Here is a 23,526-nt window from a genome sequence, read left to right as displayed (position 1 = left end):
ATGGCAAGAGAAAAAGACGTGACCCTTTCTGCGATAGCAACGATATCGACCAAGTGTGTCCCCAGGGCCAGGCGCTTTGCCAGGGACATTCTAGGTGTCACTGGACTTAGCCCTCACGGCAATCCAGTTTGGTGGGAAGTAACAGTCCGCCCACTTCACGGACGTGCAGGCTGGGGCGCAGGGAGGTCACATGGCTTTGCTCAAGGGGGAAAGATAAGAATCAAGTCTTGTTAGGACTAAGTCTGGGATCTCACCACTGTGTCCCATCTGGGAGCCCTGAGACTGGACATACAGTGACCCCTATAAACACAGCCCACCCCGTGACTTTGGCATACCTGCCGGGTGGGCTGGGACTGTGGGCACCCTCCCTCAGTGGGTCTCCATCCCCCCCCAGGAGCTCTCCAAGGCACAGTGAGCTGTGGCATCCATTTCCAGCCAAGTGACTCGGACACTGCCCCTGCCTCATGGGGGACGGAGTTCCAGCTCTAACTCCCAGTATTTTCAATCAGAACGTGTCCCATCTAGCCAAGTTTCTGACACATGAGACAACTGTCCTTAACAGTAAACTGGATTCTTGGTGAAATTATTATTATTAATTTTCTTAAATGTAGCAAACACAAAGGATGCTGACCCTGAGCTGGGCACTGTTTTAGGCATTCTATTCGGAAGAATCAATGTAACCCTCACAAACAACCCAGTGAAGCAGGTGTTATTACAGTTGTGCCCACTTTGCAGATGAGAAAGGAGGAGGCACGAGCAGCAGTGGGGCGCGTGGTTCAGGCAGAAAGGGCAGGCCAGGAGGCGCACACTCTGCCGAGGTCCTGAAACCCCTCAAGGAAGCAGACCGCTGCCGTTCCCCATGTCTCCCTGGCCCTGACCCAGTCTCACGTTTGTTCTTGGCACCACCTGGACCCGGAACATCCACCCCATGAACACCCCTTAGGACCAAGAGGCCTGTTCCCCCATCTCCCCTGGGACCCACCCCGAGCCAGGCTCCAAGCAGTTACCATCAAAGGGATGCCTCTGCTCCCCGTCGATTTCATCCTCGGCGAGGATCACCTCTTCTGAGGAGGAAGAGCACAGAGTTAAGTTCTAGTGTCTGGAGGACTCTCCTGGGGATGGGCTCCCTTGGGCCACCAAGGGGGAGGGTCTGCCTGGCCACCTCCTCTCCCTCCTTGTTCATGGCAGGAGCTCAATCAGCCAGAGTTGCGTCGCTCAGTTATTTCGACTCCTGGCCGCACTTCAGCAAAGGTAGCAATAGCCAAATTATCCCCACCTCCCTCAAAATAAAAACCAACACCGTAGCTTACCGTAGCTTGCAAGGCTGTGCCTGATCCAGTCCCTGCTACTTCCCTGCCTTCCCCTCCTCCCACTCTCCCCCTCCCTTGGCTCCAGCCACACTGGCTTCCTCACTATGACTCAACTCTGCTCCTAGCTCAGGGCCTTTGCACTGGCTGTTCCCTCTGCCTGGAACGCCCCTCCTCTAGACATCCACATGCTTCCTTCTTCACGTCCTTTGCATCTCTGCTCAGATGTCAGCGCCTCACAGGGACCCTCTCTGATCACCCTGCCTCCTCTGACCATTTTTCTGCCTCCTACTCTGCTTTATTTTTAAAAAATATTTACTTATTTATGTTTGAGAGAGAGGGAAGGGAGGAAGAAAGAGAGGGAGAGAAACATGTGCACCCCAACCAGGGACTGAACCCATAACCCAGGCATGTGCCCTGACCAGGAATCGAACCGTCAACCTTTCACTTTGTGGGAGGATGGCCAACCAATTGAGCCACACTGGTGAGGGCTACCCTGATTTATTTTTGTTCTTAGCATTCAGCAGCACCCAACATTCTATGCCTTTCTTTTCTGCCTCTCTCACTAGAATGTAAGAGCCCCGTGGACAGGGGTTTGGTGTTTTGTTCACTGCAGCATCCTCAGTGCCCGGAGCAGTGGCTGGCACACGTGGGTGCCGCACAGTGTTTTCTGAGTGCGGAACTAACGGACGTGTGCTGGCTGTGCGTCAGGCACTGCTCTCCCTGAGCGACTCAGCTTGGGTCATCTCACTGAGTTTCCAACAGCCTGATGAGGTGGGCACTGTTATTATCTTCAGCAGCTGAGGACACCGAGGCACAGGTGGGTGAGGTGCACTGCGAGGAGGTGCCAGCGCTGCGATGTAAACCGGTGTCTGGTTCTGGAGCGCGCAGCCACTGTGCAATGTCCTGTCCTGGCTTTATCGCAAAAGCTTTGTTATTACGTTCTGGATTCTTGTTGCTAAAACCTGGGACTGCCAGTTCGTCTCTCCTTCTCTTCCCATCATTACAGGTCCCTCACCCATCTCCAAACAGCACGCACGATCGTCTTTGTGCGCCAAGGCCTGGAATGCTGGTTCCTGGGCCCCGGGTGAAAGGGCCTCACCTGCTTTCGAGATCCACTCCATGTACCCATTGAGCTCTCGTTCGATCTGCTGCTGCCGCCTCAGCTTCAGAAAAGCCCGCCGGTTTTCCACCCGCTCCCTTTCTTTGGCAAACTCCCTGCACAAGCACAGAAAGCACAAAAAAGCCAGGATTGGCTGTTTTAGAAATTTTAGGGAGTCTCTCTGTGTGTGTGTATTTGGAGGTTCAGAAATTTCTGAAGGGCAGAGGATTTCAACAACTGGAATCAGTCTTCTGGGAGGAAATCAGAATATTCTAGGAGTGGGTGTCTCTGTCAGCTTCCCACATTTCCCGCCAACTGCGAAACCACAAGCCATGCCAGGTCACGCACTGCGGGCTGCACGTTCCAGGCTCATTCTTTGTGCTCCTGGTGACATGACATTTTCAGCCGTTTTCAGTTAGGTCAACGACTGTGAGCTGATGGTTTCTGCAGCAGCCTCACAGCCCAGATACACGTCCCTCCTCTTCCTGTTTGGAATGTGGGGTGACCATCTTGGGAGTGTGAGGCAGCCACCTTGAGACCATGAGGCAGCCATAAAATTAAAGTCTCTGGTAAAGATGTCAGAGTAGAAAACTAGAAGGAACTGGGGTCCTTAATGGCACCATGGAGCCCCTATACCAGTCCCCAGACTTCTTGTTGGTAAGAAAAATGAAACTCAAAATGAGTAAGCCAAAAAGTCAATCTTGGGGATGGAGAACTATATGTACCATGAAAACACATGCCTGACTGTAAGCTATAATTACACATTTGGAAACCCAACCTATTAGTTTTTCAACTATAGAAAATAAAGCTCTATAGAATTCTCTCATTGGTGGGTTGTGGGTCTGAAAATCTGGGAAAACCTTATGAGTGAGAGGTCTGCACTGGAAAGCAGCTCCCTTCCCCTGGGAGGAGGTAGCTCGATGCCAGGGACAAACTGTGGTGAGTCAAGTCTGGGCTGGATATCAGCCCCTACGAGTCGCTCCGCTGGGTTCCCCAACAGCGCCAACCTGCGCACCTGCACGTGGCTTGCTCACAGCTGCCTGGCTAACCCAAGGCAAGAAGCCTGTTCTCTGTCTGGAGAATGAAAACAAAGCTTTGATGGTCTCTTCCCGGGAAGGAGATGACAAGGGGGAGAGGGGTGGGAGAGTGGTGAAGACTTACCCGGACAGCACACCCAGCACGAGGTTCAGCATAAAAAAGGAGCCGATGATGATGAGGGGGATGAAGTACAACCAGTTCCAAGTGTTCCCTGAGGCATCGTTGCTCTGTGGGCGGGAAGGAGGGAAGGAGGGGAGGCAGGTGAACACTGAGTGGGCCTCAGGTCTGACCAGACAGGTGGGGGTAGGGGGAGTTCTGGTGCTCCTGGGGATCCATTTCCCAAATGTCTTTAATCTGTGGAGCCCTGGAGTCTGGCAGCCCAGAGAGGTACATGTAGCACAGGACGGAGCAGTGGGGGGAACCCAGGGGTACCCCCGGGAGGATGAAGGCCCCTCCTAACCCTGTAGCCCTTGGAGGACCTGGTAACCAGCAGGACACTCAGGAGACTCCAAGAGGAGAATGAAAAACCAAAGTCCATCGAAATGAAGAAACGAGCCCCCCAGCTCCTTCCTTTTTGACACGGTCACTCTCCCCTGAAAGGAGGGGCCTGATGGCAGGCACTGACGGCTGGCTGAGACCACCAAGGCAGGCGGCAGGGCTGTGAGCCTTTTCCTCCTGTATCTTCAGCTTCCTCACTGTCAACCACAGAAATTCTGGAAGCGCCCAGATCAACTTTCAAGGGGGGGAGAAGTCCACAAACAGAACATTCTTCTCTGGTACGGAGGACAGAACACTGCAGCAAGAAGGAAGTTAGAGGAGGGGAGGAAGATCAAGGAGAGAGGGAGAGAGAGAGAGACAGAGAGAGAGAGAGACCCAGCACTGACAGTACTTGCTGTATACTAGGGAGTTTTCTAAGCACATTATTTGTATTTGCTCATTTGATCCTCATCATACCCCTAGGCTATCATCACGCTCATTTTACAATTGAGGAAACGGAGGTCCAGAAAGATAAAATTGCCAGGCAAGGTCACAGGGTTAGACAGTGGACAGGGGACTTAATCAGGAAACTGAGCCTGTGGGCTTCACCTCTGTGCTAGGGAAGCCTCGCCGCCCACAGCCAGAGGAGGGGGCCTTCTGGTGGGCCACCAGCTCTGGGGCGTCTGCGGGATGTGCAGCTCCCACCCATGGTTTGAAAGCTCACCTTTAGAAGTACACTCAGTGCTGCTGTTGCCCAGCAGAAAGGCTAACGAGAAAGACTAAGTGGTTCGCATCTCCGGCTTCAAGTAATTTCCACCTGGAGAACTTCCAAGTAACACGGATGTCCAGGCCCCAGCCCTGGCCCCGAGAATTTGATAATTGGCCTCTGGTGGATCCTGAACATCCATATGAAAAAAAAATCAACTTTATTGAGGTACAATTTACACACAGTAAAGTGCACCCATGCCAAGTGTGTGCATTTCAGTGAGTTCTGACGAACGTTTCCAACCTGGAACCACAGTTCCATCACCTCAACACATGCCTCGTGGGCTTCGCAGTCCACCGCCGCCTCCAGACCTGCACCCGGCTAACCTGGTCTCTGTCGGCAGAGGCCAGTTTTCTGCCTCTGGGGCTGCACGTGAATGACTCAGACTGCACACAGCCAGGGTGGCTTCCTGCACTCAGCACAATGCTTCTGCGACTCTCTCAAGCTCGGCAGCCTGCACCGCAGGGTGTGCTGCAGCCTGCTCAGCCATTCTCCTCACAAGGGGCGAGGGACGAAGGGCGAGGGACGAGGGACGAGGGACGTGGGTTGTTTCCGGCTTGGGGCTATCATGCATCTCTCTCTGTCTCTCATCTTCCTTAAGTATTCTGATGGGCTGCCAGGGGTGAAGGTGAGAAGCACTGATGCACCAGGGAAGCACTTTCCATGGGGAGAAAGTGACTGTCTCCTCTCTTTCCAGGAGTAAATGTCTTTCTGCAGAAGTGTCCCTAGGCATTTTATATGTGGAATCCTGTTTTCAAGAGCTGCAGTGTAAAGGAAGCAAGGTTATAGAAGGAGCAACCTTTCCATAGGATGCCCAGACCCTCCCCAATCTGTCTGGGGTTCCGTTGGGGGATGGAGGGGTTGGGGAGTTTGTGTGCATGCAGCGATGCACCTGGGTGCTCTCGCTGGTAGCTGCCGGGGAAGCCTACCGCCAGCCCGACGGCACCGCATCCCCCTGGAACTAACCAGGTGTAGGCTAGATTTCCGTAAATTCAAAAAAGACAGAGAAAGACCAACAATGCCAGACTGTTACTGAATCACCTCCCCAAATTCAGGTTCATGAACCTGTGCTAGGTACATGTGCTAGGAGACCAAAACGTAGAGACAGGGATACTTGGCGATAGAGAAAGGTTTCTTCAATTCTGCCAAAGTGGAACTGGCAAGACAGGAGAGCAAGATCTCTCAAATTCATCCCCTCAAAAGCAAAAGTAGGCAGGTTTTTGTTGTTGTTGTTGTTGTTGTTTGGCAGCTAGGGAGTGGAGGGGGGAGTTCCTGGGGAGGGGAGTTCAGGCAACTGAGAAAGAAGGCTGTGTTTCCTTAGAGATAAGGCCTTCAAGTATCAGATTTCTGGGTGTCAGCAGCTGGTCACAGCTTTCTTTTTTCTTTCTTTTTAAAAAAAATACGTTTGCTGATTTTAGATGGGGAGAGAGAGAGGAGAGAGAGAGAAAGGGAGAGAGAGAGAAAGAGAGAAACATCGATTGGTTGCCTCCCATATGCGCCCCGACCGGGGATTCAACCCACAACCTTTTGGCATACAGGATGACGCTCCAGCCAACTGAGCAACCAGGCCAGGGATGGTCACAACTTTGTTAAAGGCATTTACTCTTGCAAAAGAAACTTACAAATTTTCATTGTGGGCCTGGAGTTATGGCCTGTTTGGCAAGGAAACAGTGTATCAGCAACACAAAATTATATTGTGAGAACAAGGGGTGCTGAATTGAAGAATCAACAGATGCTGCAAAGTACCTCATAATGGTGCATCACTGGCATCTTTGAAGCAGAAGCTAAACATCTTGTGACCATTGCCATTGCTTAAGCTATCATTGTTTTGTACTTAACTGGCGATACTTTTCTATTCTCTCAGCCAAAGTGTACTTTTTAAAAAAATTAATCTACTTATTTTTAGAGAGAGAGGAAGGAAGGGAGGAAGAGAGGAAGAGAAACATTAATGTGTGGTTGCCTCTTGTGTGGCCCTACTGGGAACCTGGCCTGCAACCCAGGCATGTGCCCTGACTGGGAATCAAACTGGCAGCCCTCTGGTTTGCAGGCTGGTGTTCAGTTCACTGAGCCCTACCAGCCAGGGGAAGAATTTTTTTTAATCCTCACCCGAGAATATGTTTTTATTGATGTGAGAGAGAAATGTTTATCAACTGTCTCCCGTATGTGACCTGACCAGGGATCGAACCTGCAACCTTTTGGTGTATGGGACAGCGCTTCAACCAACTGAGCAGCCCGGCTAAGATGAGGGATAGAAGTTTTAATTGGTTTGCTATGTGGTATAGTTATATTCCTCTAATTTTGGGAACATGGCGATGACCTCTAGTTATTTCCTGCTGAAAGAGGGGCAAAGTTCAGGGTGAGAGAGAGGATATGTTTTGCCTGATGTGGGAAAAGAGGTGTTGTAAAGCTTCCTGGAAGACACCAGTCCAGCAGTCATAATATGCTTTCTTGTCATCTCTGCAATCAGTTCTTTGGGGGCAAGGCTGCTGTGGCCCAGCCCACAGGTAACCTGCCCGCGTCCACATCCCAGAGGCCTGAGGCACGAGACGTGCAGGGAGGTTCCTCTGGGGTGGCAGCTCTGGCTCCGGTTTAAAGTGGCTCTGTTTATAGTATTGTTTACATTTCCCCCCTTTTGAGTAACATCTTTCCTTGAAAGTGCTGCTGACCAATCATTACAGAGCAGTGCTAATCAGTAATTAAAAGTGTTAGTCCTCCGTCGCGGGTAAGTCTGTGGAGGACCCGGAGCCCTCGCGTGCTGCCAGGGCAGGGTGACGTGATGCGTGAGTTTCCTGTGGCTGCGGACAAAGCACCACAAGCTGGGGGCTCAGACGATAGGAATTTATTGCTTCACAGTCTGGAGGCCAGAAGTCCGAGCTCAAGGTGTCGGCAGGGCCGGTTCCTTCTGGGATCCGCGAGGGCGCATCTGGCAGGTCTGTCCCCGGCATCTGGGGGTTTGCCCGCACTTGTTCAGCTTGCAGAAGCATCGTTCTGACCCATCAGGCTCCTCACTTAGGATCTGCGGGGCTTTCTCTACGCCTGTATGTTTATTTTACTTCAGTAAGACGTGTTTGTTTGTTTGTTTGTTTGTTTTTGAAGTAGGAGGTGGGCTTTCCCTGGGGTTTGCTCAGGAGCAGAATGGGAAACGTATTTCCAAAACGGGAAGACTGGAGCTGCCACAGCCCTCCTGGGACGGCAGCAGAAGAATGTGGGGACACAGCCTCCCTGCTGTGTCTTGTCGGTCTGGGGGCTCAGAGAGGGGGGGCCGTGTGTGAGTCTGGGTGCAGGCAGGAGGAAGGGGTTGGGAAACTTGCTCACTTGTCGAAATTACTAACACTGGAAAGGGTGTGCTCTCAAGATCTCCTTGTCTTTCTTCCAAAAGCTTAAAAGAATTCCAGTGCCTGGAACGCTGCACCCCTTAGTGCAGTCACTACACGTTTCTGGTGCTGTGGCTGGGTGGCCCTTCCCAGTCTCACTGTGGTTGGATGAGGGACACGTGATAAATGCTGGCCAATGAGGAGTGAGTGGAAATACCTGTGTTATTTTTGGACCAGAACCCTGAACTGTCAGTGTGAAACCTTCCAGGGCTCTCTTTCATTTTAGGACAGCAGGTGGCAAAGCTCTATGTGGTGGCTGCTGCATTAGCTGGGTCCCAGGGGACTAAGTTGAGCAGAACCCTCTTCTCTACCACTTCCAACCTATGCTGGGTGGATAGTGAGAGCGGGAAAAGACATTCGCTGTTAAAATCAGACTCTGAGGATGTTTGTTACTGCAGCATAACCTAGCTTTCCTGACTGATACACCCAGATACCTCCCTAGTTTGCTTCTTCATCTCCTTCAGGTATTTCTCAAATGTCACTTTCTCACTAACCTTTATATGGATCTCATAAGGCAGGTGGGGGGAAGGGACATCTTCTGTATGTCTGTGAAGAAACTGGTACCCAAAAAGGTGAAGTTCAAGATTACAACGAGCTAGTCATTTCCATTCTCTGAGCCTCTGCTTGGAGCCCAGTTTCCCCTAGATCTTGGCTTGGCTGATTCCTCCTCCTCCCTCAGCCTGCAGCCCCGCCAAGCCCCCTCCCAACCTGCAACACAACCAGGCATGTTTCATACTGTGAATCGGTTGTTGATTTACACATTTACTTGTTTACAACTCCTCTGCTCCCTAGAACACCAGCTGCCCAGTGCCCAGAACAACACTCAGCACACAGTAGGTGCTCACTAAGTGTCGGCTGCATGGTGAATGCACATAATCCCGAGGTCGCTGTGGGTGGCTTGTTTAAATAATACCAATGGCAGGGAAAAGTACTTCCCCCACGTTCCGACGATCAGGCAGTTTTCCTGGGAGCGGAGAGGCAGGTGGGACACCCACAGTTGCTTCCGTAGAACCCTTCTGAGCTGACAAAACACCCTTGATCCTTATAACCACCACACCTAGTGGATGGGGAAACTGAGGCTGAGAGAGGCAGCACAACTACCTGGTTCACAAGGGTGTGGATGGCAGGGCTGGGGCTAGACCTGTCCTTCCGGCCTGTAACTGGCTCTTTTCCTACTTCACCCCTTGGCTGCACTTACAGGGTCCTTTACGTTTATAACGATTGGCTTGTGAGAGCCGTCAAGGAGAGGGGAGGTGCCAGTTCGTTCCAGCACTGCCGGAGCCTAGTGTGGCGCCCGGCACTTCGCAAGCGCTCGATAAATACTCGTCAAACAAATTAATGGCTGAGTCCCAGTAAAATCCTTAAGTGCCTTCTGTTTCATGGTTTATTTTCCTCTGATTTTTTTTTAGCATGGTTCATTCAGAAAAAATATAGAGGATGTAAAAAAAAAATACTCAGCTCAGGAGAACACCCGATTCCTGGCATAGGAAATAAAAGTGGGGTAGCTCTGACTGTGAAAGAGACAAAGCCCCACGGTGGCCATGAGGAAGGTCGCACGTCTCAGTCTGTACCTGTTACAGATCACGCAATGCCTGCTGAATACTCTTCAAGTCCTCCTTTCCCCCTTTGCTCTCAAAATTGTACCAGTCTGAACCATACATTACAGTGTCTCTCTGCCTATGAGATGTCTGTCACCGCCCCTGGCCGCATCCGTTCCCTCCAGCCCTTACTCCCTTCCAGCTACACAGCTGTCTTGCTGCATCTCACAAACGCCAAGCTCACCCCAGCCTCAGGGCTTTTGCACTGGACGTCGGCCTGGGTCTCTCTACCCTCACGTATGGCTCCCTTTCCCTCCTTCAGGTCCTAGAGGAAGAACTGCAGCCTCTCACCTTGATGGTCCACACCCCCTGCACTGTTTTATTTTTCTCCTGAACTTTAATCATTTTCTAACACGGGAGTCAGCACCGTACAGCCACCTGTTTTTGTCACACAGCCGTGGCCACTCACTATGCATTCTCTCTGCAGCTGCTACTGTGCTACGGCAGAAGGAGGAGTAGCTGCCAACGAGACTGCGTGGCCCACAAAGCCAGAAATAGTCAAGATATTACCTGCCTTTTACATCTACAAATGAAAATGAATATATAAAAATAAGCATTCCTTAATCATCTTATTGATTACTTGTTTCCCCCACTAAAATGTCCACTCTCCCCAAATGGGGATTTTTGTCACCTCTGCTCACTGCATATCCTCAGTGCCCAAGAGTGCCTGCGCACAGCACGCATCCAACGAGGGTGTGCTGTTGAGTGTGTGATCTACAGTGCCCCCAAATCTGACACTTTGAGACTGGCCAAAAAGAACATCTATGAATGAAAAAGGGTTTAGGGCAAAGATCAGCTTCAACCATTACTGGCCATCTGTCAAGGGACATATGTTTGTAATCACCAACTAAGCACCATTTTGTTGCCTTCTTAATTAACATCAGTGGAGAGAGGGAGAAAGAAATAGAGAGTGAGAGTGGGAGAAACAGAGAAAAGCGCAGAGAGGTGGGAGACAGAAGAGGAGGAGGAGAGAGACAGAGACAGAGACACACGCATTCAGTTCTCCAGTGTCTCTTTCTGTAAAGGCACTACTGCCATCATAGGACCCCACCTGTCACCTAAACTGTCACCTCCTCTGAGGGTTTTCTAGACACAGCAACTGGAGAAGCCACTTGTGAGATTCCCTCAGTCTCAGCTGTTGGTGGTGGGGCAAATCCTTGGGGCTCCTGAGGACAGAATTCAAGGAGTCTGTGAGTTTGAATAGAAAAAAGTCCATCCTTTACTTCCCACATTTCCACAGGAAATGGGCATTTTCTTCCATTATGAAGGGAGGCACCAATGGCAGCAGTCTGGACAGAACTGGTAACGCTCATCACTAACAGAAATCACATAGTTTACAGATATCACACAAATTCTTTTACGCTTTACAACTGATAAAGTGACAGGAGTCACCTGACCCGTCACCGGGTCCTGCTGGCGATGTGTTACACTCTGAAACCACTCCAAAGATCTGTTTTTAAAAATATTTTGAGCCTCGGCTGGATGGCTCAGTTGGTTGGAGTGTTGTCCCAAACACCAAAAGGTTGCAGGTTCAATTTCTGGTCAGGGCACACACCTAGGTTGTGGGTTCGATCCCTGGTTGGGGCAGGAACAACCAATCAATGTTTCTCTCTCACTCTAAAACCAATAAACATATCCTCAGGTGAAGATTAAAATCAATTCCTCTCATTTATCATTATATGGTGAGCATTTCCCCACATCCTCAAATACTCTCCCAACAGATGATTTTTAATGACGATGTGCTATTTCATCTTATGGAGGGACCATATGGTAACTAGTTGCTTCCAGTTGTGTTCTCTGTTTACGAATAATGCTGGGGTGCACATCCTGATGTAAATTTTCGACTGCATTGTTGATTCATTGGGCTAGGCTTTTTCCAAAAGGTACTTTAACTAGAGAGCCAAGTGGGAAAGAAGAGACAAAGAAAAATGGGAAAACCTGGAAAGGGTCTGAATATGCCATGTAGGTGAGCTGCTGCTGTTCCCTCTGCCAAGAACGCCCTTTCCCAAACGTCTGCCTGGCTCCCTCCTTCTGTGAAATGCTGCCTCTTCCAAGGAGCCTTCTCTGATTTCCTGGCTTAGACTAGCCCACATCTATGCATCACTTGTCCTCTTGTGCTGCTTTTGTCCCCAAAGGCATGTCACTATGTCCGGTGTTATGCATTAGCTTACTATCTCCCACTTCCTGAGTATTTTGTTGTTTATCATGTTTATTGTTCACATCTATCCTCCTATCAGGTGGGATTTTTTGTCCGTCATCTTCACTGCAGTGTCCCCAATCTCCTGTTTTCCAGCACACATAGGTGCTCAACAAATAATCATAGGACACACAAATGGATTTCAGTGATGCTAAGGAAAGAAATGATTTGTTGGGATTGTAAGGCCCCGCCCACTTGGGCAAGCGGCATCCATTTGGCATCTGAGCCTGTGGATTCTAAGACACTTGGGGCAGGCGTGTCTAGACTCTCCCCATGGGTCTCTGAGCCAGCAACTGGCAAGGCCATGTCCATGGCCGTTGTGACTTGAATCTGCACAAGTAGATTCCAGATACTGGGCCTGCTTGTGGCTCGACAGAGCAAGGGGTGACCTAGCCCAGGCCCAGGCAGGGCTGGCAGAGGGCAGAGCATGAGAGCAGGGCCCAGATGGGTCCAGGAAAGCAGCAGCTCTGCCCTTGCCAGAGGAAACTCAAAGCCGGCCAACCGAGTCCCCACACTTGGCAACGAGAAGAGGCCCTAGGGGTTGTGTTGGGTGGGGGAGTTGTCTTAATTTGGGAAGCCCCAGACAAAGGCTCAAGCACAAGAGGTTTATTTGGGAGGTGTTATGAATCGAACTGTGTCCCCTCCCTAAAGATATATTGAAGTCCTAACCTTTAGGACCTTACGATGTGACCTTATTTGGAAATAAGATCAACGCAGAGGTAATTACTTAAAGTGAAGCCATATTGGAGCATGGTGGGCCCTAATCCAACGTGACCAGTGTCCTTGTAAGAAGACGGCCGTGTGAAGCTGGGGAGCTGGAGTGGAGGGCAGAGGATCTACAAGCCAAGGATTGTTGGCAGCCACCAGAAGCTGGAGGAGCCAGGAAGGACCCTCTCCGGGAGCCTGTAGAGGGAGCGCGGCCCTGCTCACACCTTGGTAGTGACTCTGTTCTCCAGACTGTGAGACAATAAATGCTTGTTGTTTTAAGCCACCGAATTTGTGGTATTTTATTGCTGCTCTAGGCTCACATCAGGCTGAAATCACTGCTCGGGCTTCTACCTAAAGGATGACAGTGTGGGAACTTCTGAACAGCTGCTCAGAGTCAGAGGCGGCCACCAGCAGGGCGAAGGTGGGAAGGGAAGAGGGACCTTATAGCTCACACCGCGTCCTCAGGTGCCAATGGAGTCTCTATGATGAGAACTTCACACAGGTTTCTAACAGGAGCGCCTTTGGGGCAGAGAATTTGGCTTACCCATAGCTGCCCAGTACCAGCTGCTACTCTAAATGCCTCACATGTATCCATCTCACTCAACCCTCTTGCCCTGTGAGGTAGGACTATGCTTCTGGTCATTCTGTAAAGTGGAAATGGAGGCACAGAGAGGCCAAGAGACTTGCCCAAGGTTGCACAGCAAGAAAGTGGTGGAGTTGGGGTGGGAACCCAGGTAGCCTGGTGTCTGCTCTGCTCTCAACCACTCCCCCTGAGCTTGCTTCCTCTGAGGCAGCTCTGCTCAAACCTTCTAGGACAAACATCCCCTGAAATAATGGTTTAGAATCTTCTGGAAATTCATGGTTTTGCTCATACTTCCTCTCCCACCATTAAGCATATCCCCAGTGTCTTCCTCTGAAACTCCGGACCCTTTCTCTGGACACCCAACCCAGTCTGACACAGTTTTCCTGTTCAGTTTTCTTAGCTCACCCCCCACCCCCACTCTGCTCTCCCCAGTTCTCCAATCACCTCCCAGGTTCTGTTTCACTCCCAGGAAGGTTCATTGCCCCTCCCTTCCTGGAGCCCCCTCTCATACCACCCTTGCTAAGCAAAAGCCAAGAACTTATAACAATCCCCCAGCAAGCTTTGACCAGTTTTTTAAAAGATTTCATTTATTTATTTTTAGAGAGAAGGGAAGGGAGAGAGGGAGAGAGACATCGATCAGTTGTCTCTCATATGTGCCCCAACCGGGGGCTGAACTCACAATCCGAGCCTGAGCCCTGACCAAGAATAGATCTGGAGACCTTGGCTTTGTGAGAGGACGCCCAACAAACTGAGCCACACTGGCCAGAGCGCTTTGGCCAGTTTTTGCCCAAGCTGTCAGCAGGGGAAGCCCAAGAGAGAGCTCAGGCATCTCAGGTCTGCTCTCTGCTCCTAGAGATGCTATGCTCAGACAAGGGCTTTATGAAATCAGAATACCAGTCCCTTCCCCGTATCCTTTACATTTGTCAGCAGGTTACTAGAACAGCAGCAGAAGTCTATGTTGTGGGTGGTATGAACGGCACTCCTGAAATGTGGTGACCTGTGCAGTGTGTGACATGCACAGCTGCCCATGGCAGCTCTTTTTACTGTCCACTCCCAAGTGGCACTCTCGGCCCCACCCTAAAATGAGCCACTAATCTAAAGGATAGGTTCCCTCCACTCCTGAGGGGGGAGATTCCGTAAGGAATACACGCTGTGACTGGGAGGAGAGTTCGGTCCCTCTGCGTGCAGCAGGAAGCCTGGCATTGCTTCCCCGGCAGGCCAAGCCCTGGCAGAACCTTAACCAGCAGTTAGGTATTTGTGTGGGGCAGCCCCCGGATGGGCGGTAGGAAACAAGGTGGAAGGGGGCAGGTAGAGGTGCACATCTTTGCAGACATGTTTGTAACATTTTCAAGACCTAGGGCAAATGTAATGACAAGAGGCCCACATACCGTGTGTAAATATTTAAAAACCACTAAATAAAATATGCTGGATGCTTGTCCTTTACAAACACACCTTCACAAGCACTGGGAAGGTCAGGGCAAAAATCAGACTCTGGACATCTGGACTAGATCACGGTGTGGGGAGAGCCAGCCCTGCCCCATGATCATGGTCGCCTTCTCTTCCCACTCCCGGTTCTGTCCTGCCAGGGAGTGAAAAATCCCGCCTGCATGTCCAAGCTCCAGACACATTTGTGCCAATAGCCACCCTCGGGATGCCCTTGGCCTCTGGAAGGTACAAACAGGCGGTCCAGTGGAGCACAGACGGACAAATCTAATGCAAGTCCATGGGATCTGGGCGTGGGCAGAGAATTCCAGAATCTTGGGTAACTCAGAGTGTGGTCTAGAAAGTGTGGGGGTGATGGTGGCATATGGCAGACACGTCATCCTGCCCCGTGACAGCTCACGCCATGGGGAGGGACATGGCTGGAGGAGAGCCAGCGCGTCCCAGTGCAGAGCCCCCTTGCACAGGTCCAAGGACATTACTCTTATCCATGCTTGGTTTTGAGTCACACCTTTACGTACAGGCAGACCTCGGAGATACTGCAGTTGGGTTCCAGACCACCGCAATAAGGCAGATATGGCAATAAAGGGAGTCACACAAGTTTAGGTTTCCCACCACATATAAAAGTTATGTTAATATGGAGGAGGGAGGGGTGGGTTGGCTGGGATGGGAGTAAAGGACAGAAAACTACTTGAACAATGATTAAAATAAAATTAGAAGAAAGTTATGTTAATATGATACTGTGGTCTCTTAAATACAATAGCATTACGTCTAAAAAAACTAACGTATACAACTTAATTAAAAATATGTCATTGCTAAAAAATGCAAATCATCATCTGAGCCTGTTGGGAAAATGGTGCCAATGGACTTGCTCAATGCAGGGTCGCCACAAACCTTCAACTTGTTAAAAAAAGCCCGAGTATCTGAAGCATAGTGGGCAAAGTGCAAAAAAAGCAAGTCCTGCCTGTATTTAAAAACCTAAAATTGTATTTAAACACCTGCACAGTGGAAAATTACTCAACATCTGTGTGCCCTCTGGATTTCCATGTCCAGAGGGGCCCTCCCTAGTCGAGTGTCTTAAGTGGTGTTAAGTAGAACACTACTTAAGAGTTCTGAGGATGCCCCCAACCCCATATTCAAAGGCCTCAGCTTCAGGCCAGCTCTTCCAGAGCTGCACTGAGTTGTCCCTGGGCTGACCCCTGGCTCAGGGTCTCTCCACTGCAGCCTCGTGAGCTGGCTGGTCCCGGAGGGCCGCCTCCCTGTGTGCCCTCGTCACTTACGTTGTAGAGGAGGTCAGTCCACCCTTCCATGGTGATGCACTGGAAAACAGTCAGCACTGCAAACAGGATGTTGTCGAACTGAGTGATCCCATTGTTGGGCCCCTCCCAGTAGGGCTGGCATTTGGTCCCATTGGGGCAGGTGCGGGCGGGTTCCTCTGTCCCACATGGAGCTGGAGACTCACCCTGAATGTCATCTGTGAAAAGGGAGGGGAGAAATTCAGGAGAAGGAGCTGGGAAAAACTGCTCTGAGAAACGGGCCCATGAAGATATTTTAGGGTTGGATGTTGGGGAAGAAAAAAAGGCTACTGGGATGAATTTATTGCTTTTTTTTTTAAACAAAAGACAACAAACCCAACATCTGTCTTTGTTGATCTACTCATTGTTTTCTATTTCATTAACTTCTTTTCTCTAAGCTGTATTACTTTTTCTGAATTTTCAAGATGGATTACCTTCCTTTAAAGCTATAAATTACACCCTGGCTAGTGCAGCTCAACGGATTGAGTGCCGGCCTGTGAACCAGAGGGTTGTCGGTTGGACTCCCCGTCAGGGCACCTGCCTGGGTTGCAGTCTGGGTTCCCAGTGGGGGCAGTGAGTGAGAGGCAACTACACATGATGTTTCTCTCCCTCTCTTTCGCCGCCCTCCCTTCTCCTCTAACAAATAAATAAATAAATAAGTAAATAAAATCTTTTAAAAATTTTATTTAAAAAAGCTATAAATTACTTTTAAGTGTGGCTTTAGCTGCACCTCACAAATTTTGTCATGTATCATCTTTGTTTAAATAAAATATTTGGTAATTTCCACTATTACTTCCTCTTTGACCCATGGATAACCAAGAAGTACTTCTCTTAAAAAAACTTGTCATAGATAAAGATATAGATATAGATAAATAAATATAGATATTAGAATAGTATTATAAATTCCTACATATCTATCACCAATCTCAACATTTGTCAACTCAGGGCTCCTCCTGTTTCATCTGCGTCCCCTCCCCATACTTTGCCACTAGAATATTTTTAAAGCAAATCCCAGACACCCTATTATTTCATCCTCAAATAAGCATGTCTCTTAATTTCCAAACACATTTAGAGTGGTCTTTTTGTTGCCGGTTCCGAGCTTACTTGCACTGTGGCCAGTGGATATGTTCCGTATTACTCAGTCTTTTGAAATCTGCCCAGATGTGTGCTGTGGCCCTTATACAGCCAGTTTGGGGAAATGCGCTGTGTGCACTGTGAGGTAGTCGGGGCAGTGTTTCCCAGACTCCATCAGGACAAATGTGTTCATCACATCGTGTAATTCTTCTACGGCCTGATTGTTTCCCCTTGAGACGTGCTGGGCTCAGGGAGCTGTTCTGGGGGCAACAAGGCCAGTACACACAACACTCACCCTCAGGCACAGGAGCTAAGCTTTGTCCCCCAAAAGCAGGAGGCAGACTGTGAAAACGGCACAAGTAAAGAAACTCGTGCCAAGGGTTCCCTTGCGCTGGAAACCAAAGACAGCTTCTCGGCAAAGGTGAGTTGGGTGCTAACGGCCAGGTCTCACCTCTGAGGGGTTGATCAGGAGGGAGGAGAGGGGCCTCCGTGAACACACAGTCAGGGGAGCATCTGTCATCCTGGGCATGTCCCCAGGGGACTGGAGCAGCAGATATGAGAAGACCCTATTCAGGGAGTGACACTTTTGAAGGTTTTCAGAGTGACATTATCCAATAAGAAAACAGACAGCTGAGTGTGTACACTCAAGCTTCCCACTAAATGAAAATATATCTCAATGTATGCGCTCCAGGCTTTGAGCACCAGCTAACAGCCTCCACTCAGCACACGGCAAAGAGAAATAAGTGGGCACGGAATGCGTGACTCTCACCGGTCTTTGAGGCTCAGTTAAACAGAAACGCCAGGTCGCGGGAAGCAATGCCCACTGCTCTCAGGGGCGTCGCCCACTGCTCAAGAAGCAATGCCCACATCGGCCACTAGTTTCAGTGGCTGGAAATGCCTTCCCCGTTCACACTGGACTTGGTGCAGGGGCTGTGATTTAATAAATATAGGTTGGAAGGCAAAACCTCTTAAACATAAGGCTCAGAGCAGGGAAAAAAGGTCAGTGGGCTCCTATATACTAAATGAGAATCACTGTTTGTTGGGAACCTTCCTGTCTCCACCCTGTGCCCAAGGGTGGCTCAATTCCTACCTTGAGTTACCCCACTGAACACTGTCCCTCCTTTTTCCTGGGGCTGCAATAACTCTCGTGTGTTCGTAACACAGGGATCATGTACTAGTTTTCATTGCTATGAACTGGTTGCTGATGAGTGCTCCTGTCTCCTTAAACTATTTCGGAAGTGGTTGGAAGGCAGGTAGAATTCCACTTTATCCTCGTGTCTCTGTGAGCATGTAGCTTGGTGCTGGGCGCATACGAACTGGGTTGACGATGACGAAGAAATGCGACTGAAAACTTGTCTATCTTTAGCGGCTTTGCCCGGCGGCGTTCTTGATTCCAATCCCTCCCAACTCCCTGCCCACCCATCATGGAACACTCTGAGTGCTGCTTCTAGAAAAGCAACTGTCCAGAGAGTCTGAGGAATTTGGTTATAAATATATTTTAAAATTAACCTGCTGCCTGGGTGTCTGTATATAACTGTCTCTTACTCACATGCCTTATAATTTTAATCGTGAGCTTTTCAGTCAAAAATGGAGGCTCCCACCCGCTGGTGGCCCCGCCCACGCCCGTCCGCTCACAACCCCACTCAGGCCCAAGCCCGACATGTGTCCCCTCCGCTGCAAAGGGAAAAAAACCCACAAACTACCAAATCTAGGACCCAGGAGTCCTGCTTTCTCTGCTCTGGGCTGTTTTTTCCGCAGGGCCCTGCCCTGTATCTCTCCTTCTCGAATTTCCGCCTGGTGATGAGGACAGGTGCAGAAATAGCTCTGCCTCAATTAACACCTTCTTCATCGGGGAAAGAAATAATTAGGACATCCCATATTGAGCAAACTTCACAAGCCCAGGAGAGAAGGAGACAAGAGGAGCAAGAAAAAAAAAGCAAAGCATCTCAAATAAGCCCTTCCTACAGGGGTTTCCTTTCGTCTGGGGAGGTCTGGGGTGGGGCCTGAGCCACTTGGGGGTCATGGGGCAGAGAAGTGGGGTGGGAAGGCACTCCAGGACTGAATCTTTTCCCAAGACATGTCTGAAACCTTCTTCCTTTCCTACATGGTTCTCTTGCAGCTTCACTGTCCACTCTGCCGTTCCTTCAGTTCCCAGTGTCCTTGACCGTGACTAGCGCTGCCATCCTGCCTGCCTGAGACGGCCAGTGGTCCCAAAGGCTAAAACAGGCCTCCCTCCTTATTTGATTCCACTTGGTTCTTACAGAGAGCGACAGAGCTTGGATGGCAGGGGACTGCACTGGAAATGTATCTGGAAGCTACTGGTCTGTGCGTGTGTAGAATGTGGGGGGACATCGCCCTCCCATGCCCCCCCATGCTCCTTCAGAGCTGAGTCCCTGGGAGGGCGTGCCTCCTGCCTGCCCCCCACCCCCCACTTCCTTGAGCCAGCTACTAGAGGACGGCACTGGCACAGTATGCAGAGGAGGGGGACCAGGACCTCACTGCACTGGGTTCTGACAGGTTGGTGCCAGGACTCCCAGTTACGTGTCTAAGCACATTCTGGGGGAGACCCGGAGAAGCTATCCCCTATTGTCCTACCACCCACAGAAGCAATCAGACCCCCTCCTTCCTGGCCTGGTGGTCCCTCCTACCTTCTGCTTTAGAACACAGCATGCGCTGTGGCCACTGCAAGGTAATCAGGCAGAGGCCCTCTGCACCCTGTCCATATCCTGTCGTCATCTGCGCTCCCTGCTCTCACCTGAAAACACCTTTCATGTCCACCCAGGAGCCGTTCGTTCCTCACCAGTGATGGACAGAAGTCTGTGAATAAATACCCAGCTCTCTCACCAGTCAGAGGCCACTGTGCTGAGGTGTGTGTGTTTCTGAAGTGCCCAATGGGCCTGAGCCCTGGCTGCCCACAGTGGTGGTCTGCCTGATAACGCCCCTTTGTGAGAAGTCTTCCCTCCCCTGTACGACCTCCCTGTGCCCCTGATGGCACTTCCTGGGACCACTTCCCAAATAAATCGCTTAGAACTGGGACAGCTGCTAGGGGACCTCAACACAAGGCCCTAGCAACAATGAGATCTTGGGGGCTGCTATGCCCAGGTTTGCCTGCAGTACATTTGGAAACTTCCAGAGAAGCAGACCCTGCCTAGCCCTTCCAGGAGTTTGTCCCCAAAGCAGGAAAGTAAGTGGGAGCAAGGTCAGAAAAAAAACACATTATGATGTTCGGACCTACCTGTCCCCTCTTCAAAGCAGGTGGTATGAAATTTTCCCATATAAAATTCTAACCCTATGATTGCAAAAATAAGGATTGCAAAAAATAGGAGAAGGCCGATCTGCAGCAGGGGGATCATCGCTTTCATGATCGACTTCAGGACGACTTGTAAACCTGGGGAGACAAAGAGACGGGCCCCAGGGCAGTGAGCAGTCACCCCAAATCCCGCCCCCAGGACACCTCCCTCAGGAACCCAGAGCACTGGGGGGTGGGGGTGGGCGACAGCGAAGGAAGGTGGAGGAAGGTCACACAGAGGCTGGTCACTGTTATAACAGGAACAATCTCTCTTCATTGTTAACAGCACTTTTATTTCAAAATAGTTTTTAAAGTATTTGACATACGCTGTGTCACTGGATGAATGTTTGGGCTAAAAGGAGTGGAAATCCACTGCTTTCTGAACCTGGGTGTTGGGTGGCTCTCACCCAGAGCAGGGTGCCTTTTTCTAGTTCCTTTTCCACCAAGAGGGACATCTTTTCCTAATTTATGCAAAGGCACCATGTGGACAAGCTGCAACTGTACGGGCAAGCAGTCAACATCCCAGGTCCAATCCAGGAAAACCAGGCATCAGTTCATTGGCTCCCAGCACAACCCCAGCGTGAGGTGGGCTCGAGCCCGTGTAAAATGATCCCAGTTCTGCAGGGGCCAGAAGCAAGGCGCAGAGAGGTGTCGTGATTCTCCCGAGGGCACAAGAGACAACGGAGGCAGGATTCAAATCCAGGTCTACGTGACGTCAGAGCCTATGTTTGTAACCGCTGTGTTATATATTAGGAAAGTCTATGGTTAAAATTAGGCTTCCAACATATAACTTGGGGCTTGCTTCTTGATTAGAACATTGCATGGCCCAGATTAGCACCTCCTGATAGGTGGACACCCTAGCAGGAGAGGGAAACTGCCCAGGTGCTCCAAGGGTCTGTGCTACCCTAGGGTCCAACCTGAAGGTGAGCTAGTGGAGGCAGTGTCGCAGAGTGGTGAAGGCTCTGGACACCGGATCCTATCGGTGCCCAAGCAGACTCCTTTGCTGTGGGTGTGTCTGCCCTCAGCTGCTGCGAGCATTGGCTGCCAGGGCTCCCAGCTCCCCTCTTCTCCTCTAATTGCCCTTGGTTGTCAAGAGTTGCCTCACCCAGGAGGCTGTTGCTGTCCCACCTTCCACCCCCCGTAATTAACCAGAGAAGTGGGAAAGGCCGGCCTCCTTCACTCAAGCTGGAGGACCACTCTGGTGCTATTTATACTCCATTCCCTCATTCTTTCCCCCCTGACAGCAACCCCTCCACTAAAGAAGGTGCATCTGAACACCTGTCTACATCTGCTTCTAGGGGACCAGACAGACCTAGTCATCTACTTACTAGCAATGTGACCTTGGACAAGTCAAGCAGCCAGTCTGAACCCTGGTTTCCTCTACCGTAAATGGCGGTTACTAAGGCACCTCCCTCTCACGACAGAATGAGAGTGCACACCTGGCAGGGTACCTGACACGTCAGAAGTGGTTATTACACAGACTCTTATCAGTATTAGCTTTGGGATGGCCCTTAGTTCAAAATGATGCAGCCTCCTGCTGGAATCAGACACCCAAGTAGGAATGCCTTCTTTCTACAAAAAAGACCCTGCTGGTGGTCTTCTGAGAAATCCTACTCTTTAAATCCAGACGGCAATGAACCTGAAGGCCAAACTCAATGATATGTAAAATGGTGATAACAACAGAACCTACCTCACAGGCTTGTTATGAGGATAAATGAGTTTCGAAATAGCAAATACTTAGAAGAGTGCCTGGCACATAATAATAAATATAATAATAATCATAATAACCATAATTTATTCGACTCCCCCAAAGGCTGGAGTAGAAGCGCTCCTGCAGGGTGAGGAAGCAGTGTGGAACGAGTATGGACTTTGGAGCTTGTCACTGAAAAGCTGTAAGAACTCAGGTGGTAGTTCAACCTTTCTGAGCCTCGGCCTTTTCATCTGTAAAATGGGTTCATTGGGGGCTTACAGGAATAAACTAAGATAATGTACACAAAACTGTTTCTGCAGTGCCTGGTGCTACTCAGGCACTCAATAAATGGTAATGGTTATTGCCACCAGTGTTACTGCCCAGGCCTGGGGGTCACATTTGCTAATGCCTAGTTCTGCCACATCTCAGCCATGGCACCCTGATCAAATTATTCAGCTGCTCTGAGCCTCAGTTTCCCTATCTGTAAAATAGAGATTTCAGCACTAGCAGTGCCATACGGTTGGTTGTGAATACTGAATGTAGTGTTTAGCATGGCTCCTGGTAGACAGTAGGCACTCAGTGAATGGGGGCTGTGGTTATGGGTAAGGTTCCTGGCTCACTTTCAGGAGCTCACCCAGACCTGAAGCCAGGTTCCTGAGGGCCCCGTGGGGAGCTTCCTCAAAGTGCAGGCTGCCCTGACACAGGCTAGGACAGCATCTGGGGGTCCCTCTTGAGGTGCTCAACAGAGGGGGAACTGAGGACGCCAGGGTCCTGAGCAGACCCTTTGCCAGGTCGGAAACTCACGCACTTGGGATTCCAGACACGAGCTTGAGCGGTCGCAGCACTCGAACTGCCCTCAGCGTCCGTAGATCAAACTCTGTCCCAACTGTTGCCAAGATGCTGCAAGAAAGAAACCGGAACGGAAAACAAAGGGTGGGTTTCAGGGTCAGACAGGTGGGCAGGGTGCTTGGGGCTTGGTGTTTGCATTTGTTGGCTGGGTGACCGCAGGCAGGGGACATGACATTGCTGGGACTCAGTTCTGTCACCTGTAACACAGTGTTAATGTCACCTGCTTCACGGGATAAGAGGGGACTTACAACAACCCTGAGCAGGCGGATGGCTGATGAAAACAAAGGATGGACTGGGAGGAATGACATGTCCTCGAGAGCACGGGGTCAGGGTGATGTTTGGTGCATTTCACAGCCACAGCCAGAATGGGCTGTGGGGGAGTGGCAGGCCTTTTGGGGCTTGGGGCTCTTTACCAGCGGGCAGGAAAGCAGTTCAGTACAACAGCCCAGACTACGTGGGTTCACATCCCAGTTCTGCCACTGCCCAGCTCCATGACCTTGGGCAAGTCACTTCCTTGCTCCATGCCTCAGTTTCCCCTAGTGTATAATGGGATAACAACAGTACCCCAGAGTCTAATACACCTCAACACTATACTTCAAACAACAGTACACCCCAAAGAGTTGTGAGGATTAAATGAATTGACATTTGTGAAGTGGTTGGCACAGAGCCTGGCACACAGGAAGTGTGCTAAGCTACTTGTCGATAAATGGGAAAACCAACAAACCAAGAAGATGTGTGG

The 23,526-nt window shown here is 50.3% G+C and overlaps 1 protein-coding gene across 1 annotated transcript in view; it reads right to left on the bottom strand.

The window, feature by feature from the left end:
- The window catches only part of CACNA1A (calcium voltage-gated channel subunit alpha1 A), a 293,167-nt gene that overhangs the window by 90,322 nt on the left and 179,319 nt on the right, over window positions 1-23,526 (bottom strand). Inside the window, exons 6-11 of the mRNA XM_045852887.1 lie at window positions 22,747-22,838; window positions 20,195-20,347; window positions 15,871-16,064; window positions 3,571-3,674; window positions 2,410-2,525; window positions 1,008-1,064 (exon numbers count right to left, since the gene is read on the bottom strand). Coding sequence (XP_045708843.1) covers window positions 1,008-1,064; window positions 2,410-2,525; window positions 3,571-3,674; window positions 15,871-16,064; window positions 20,195-20,347; window positions 22,747-22,838 — 716 coding nt within the window. The remainder of the gene's footprint in view (window positions 1-1,007; window positions 1,065-2,409; window positions 2,526-3,570; window positions 3,675-15,870; window positions 16,065-20,194; window positions 20,348-22,746; window positions 22,839-23,526) is intronic.

Source organism: Phyllostomus hastatus, unplaced genomic scaffold (assembly GCF_019186645.2).
Source record: "Phyllostomus hastatus isolate PE091 unplaced genomic scaffold, TTU_PhHast_1.1 phas_contig_98, whole genome shotgun sequence".
NCBI lineage: Eukaryota > Metazoa > Chordata > Mammalia > Chiroptera > Phyllostomidae > Phyllostomus > Phyllostomus hastatus.
This window is presented reverse-complemented; position numbering and strand designations above follow the sequence as displayed.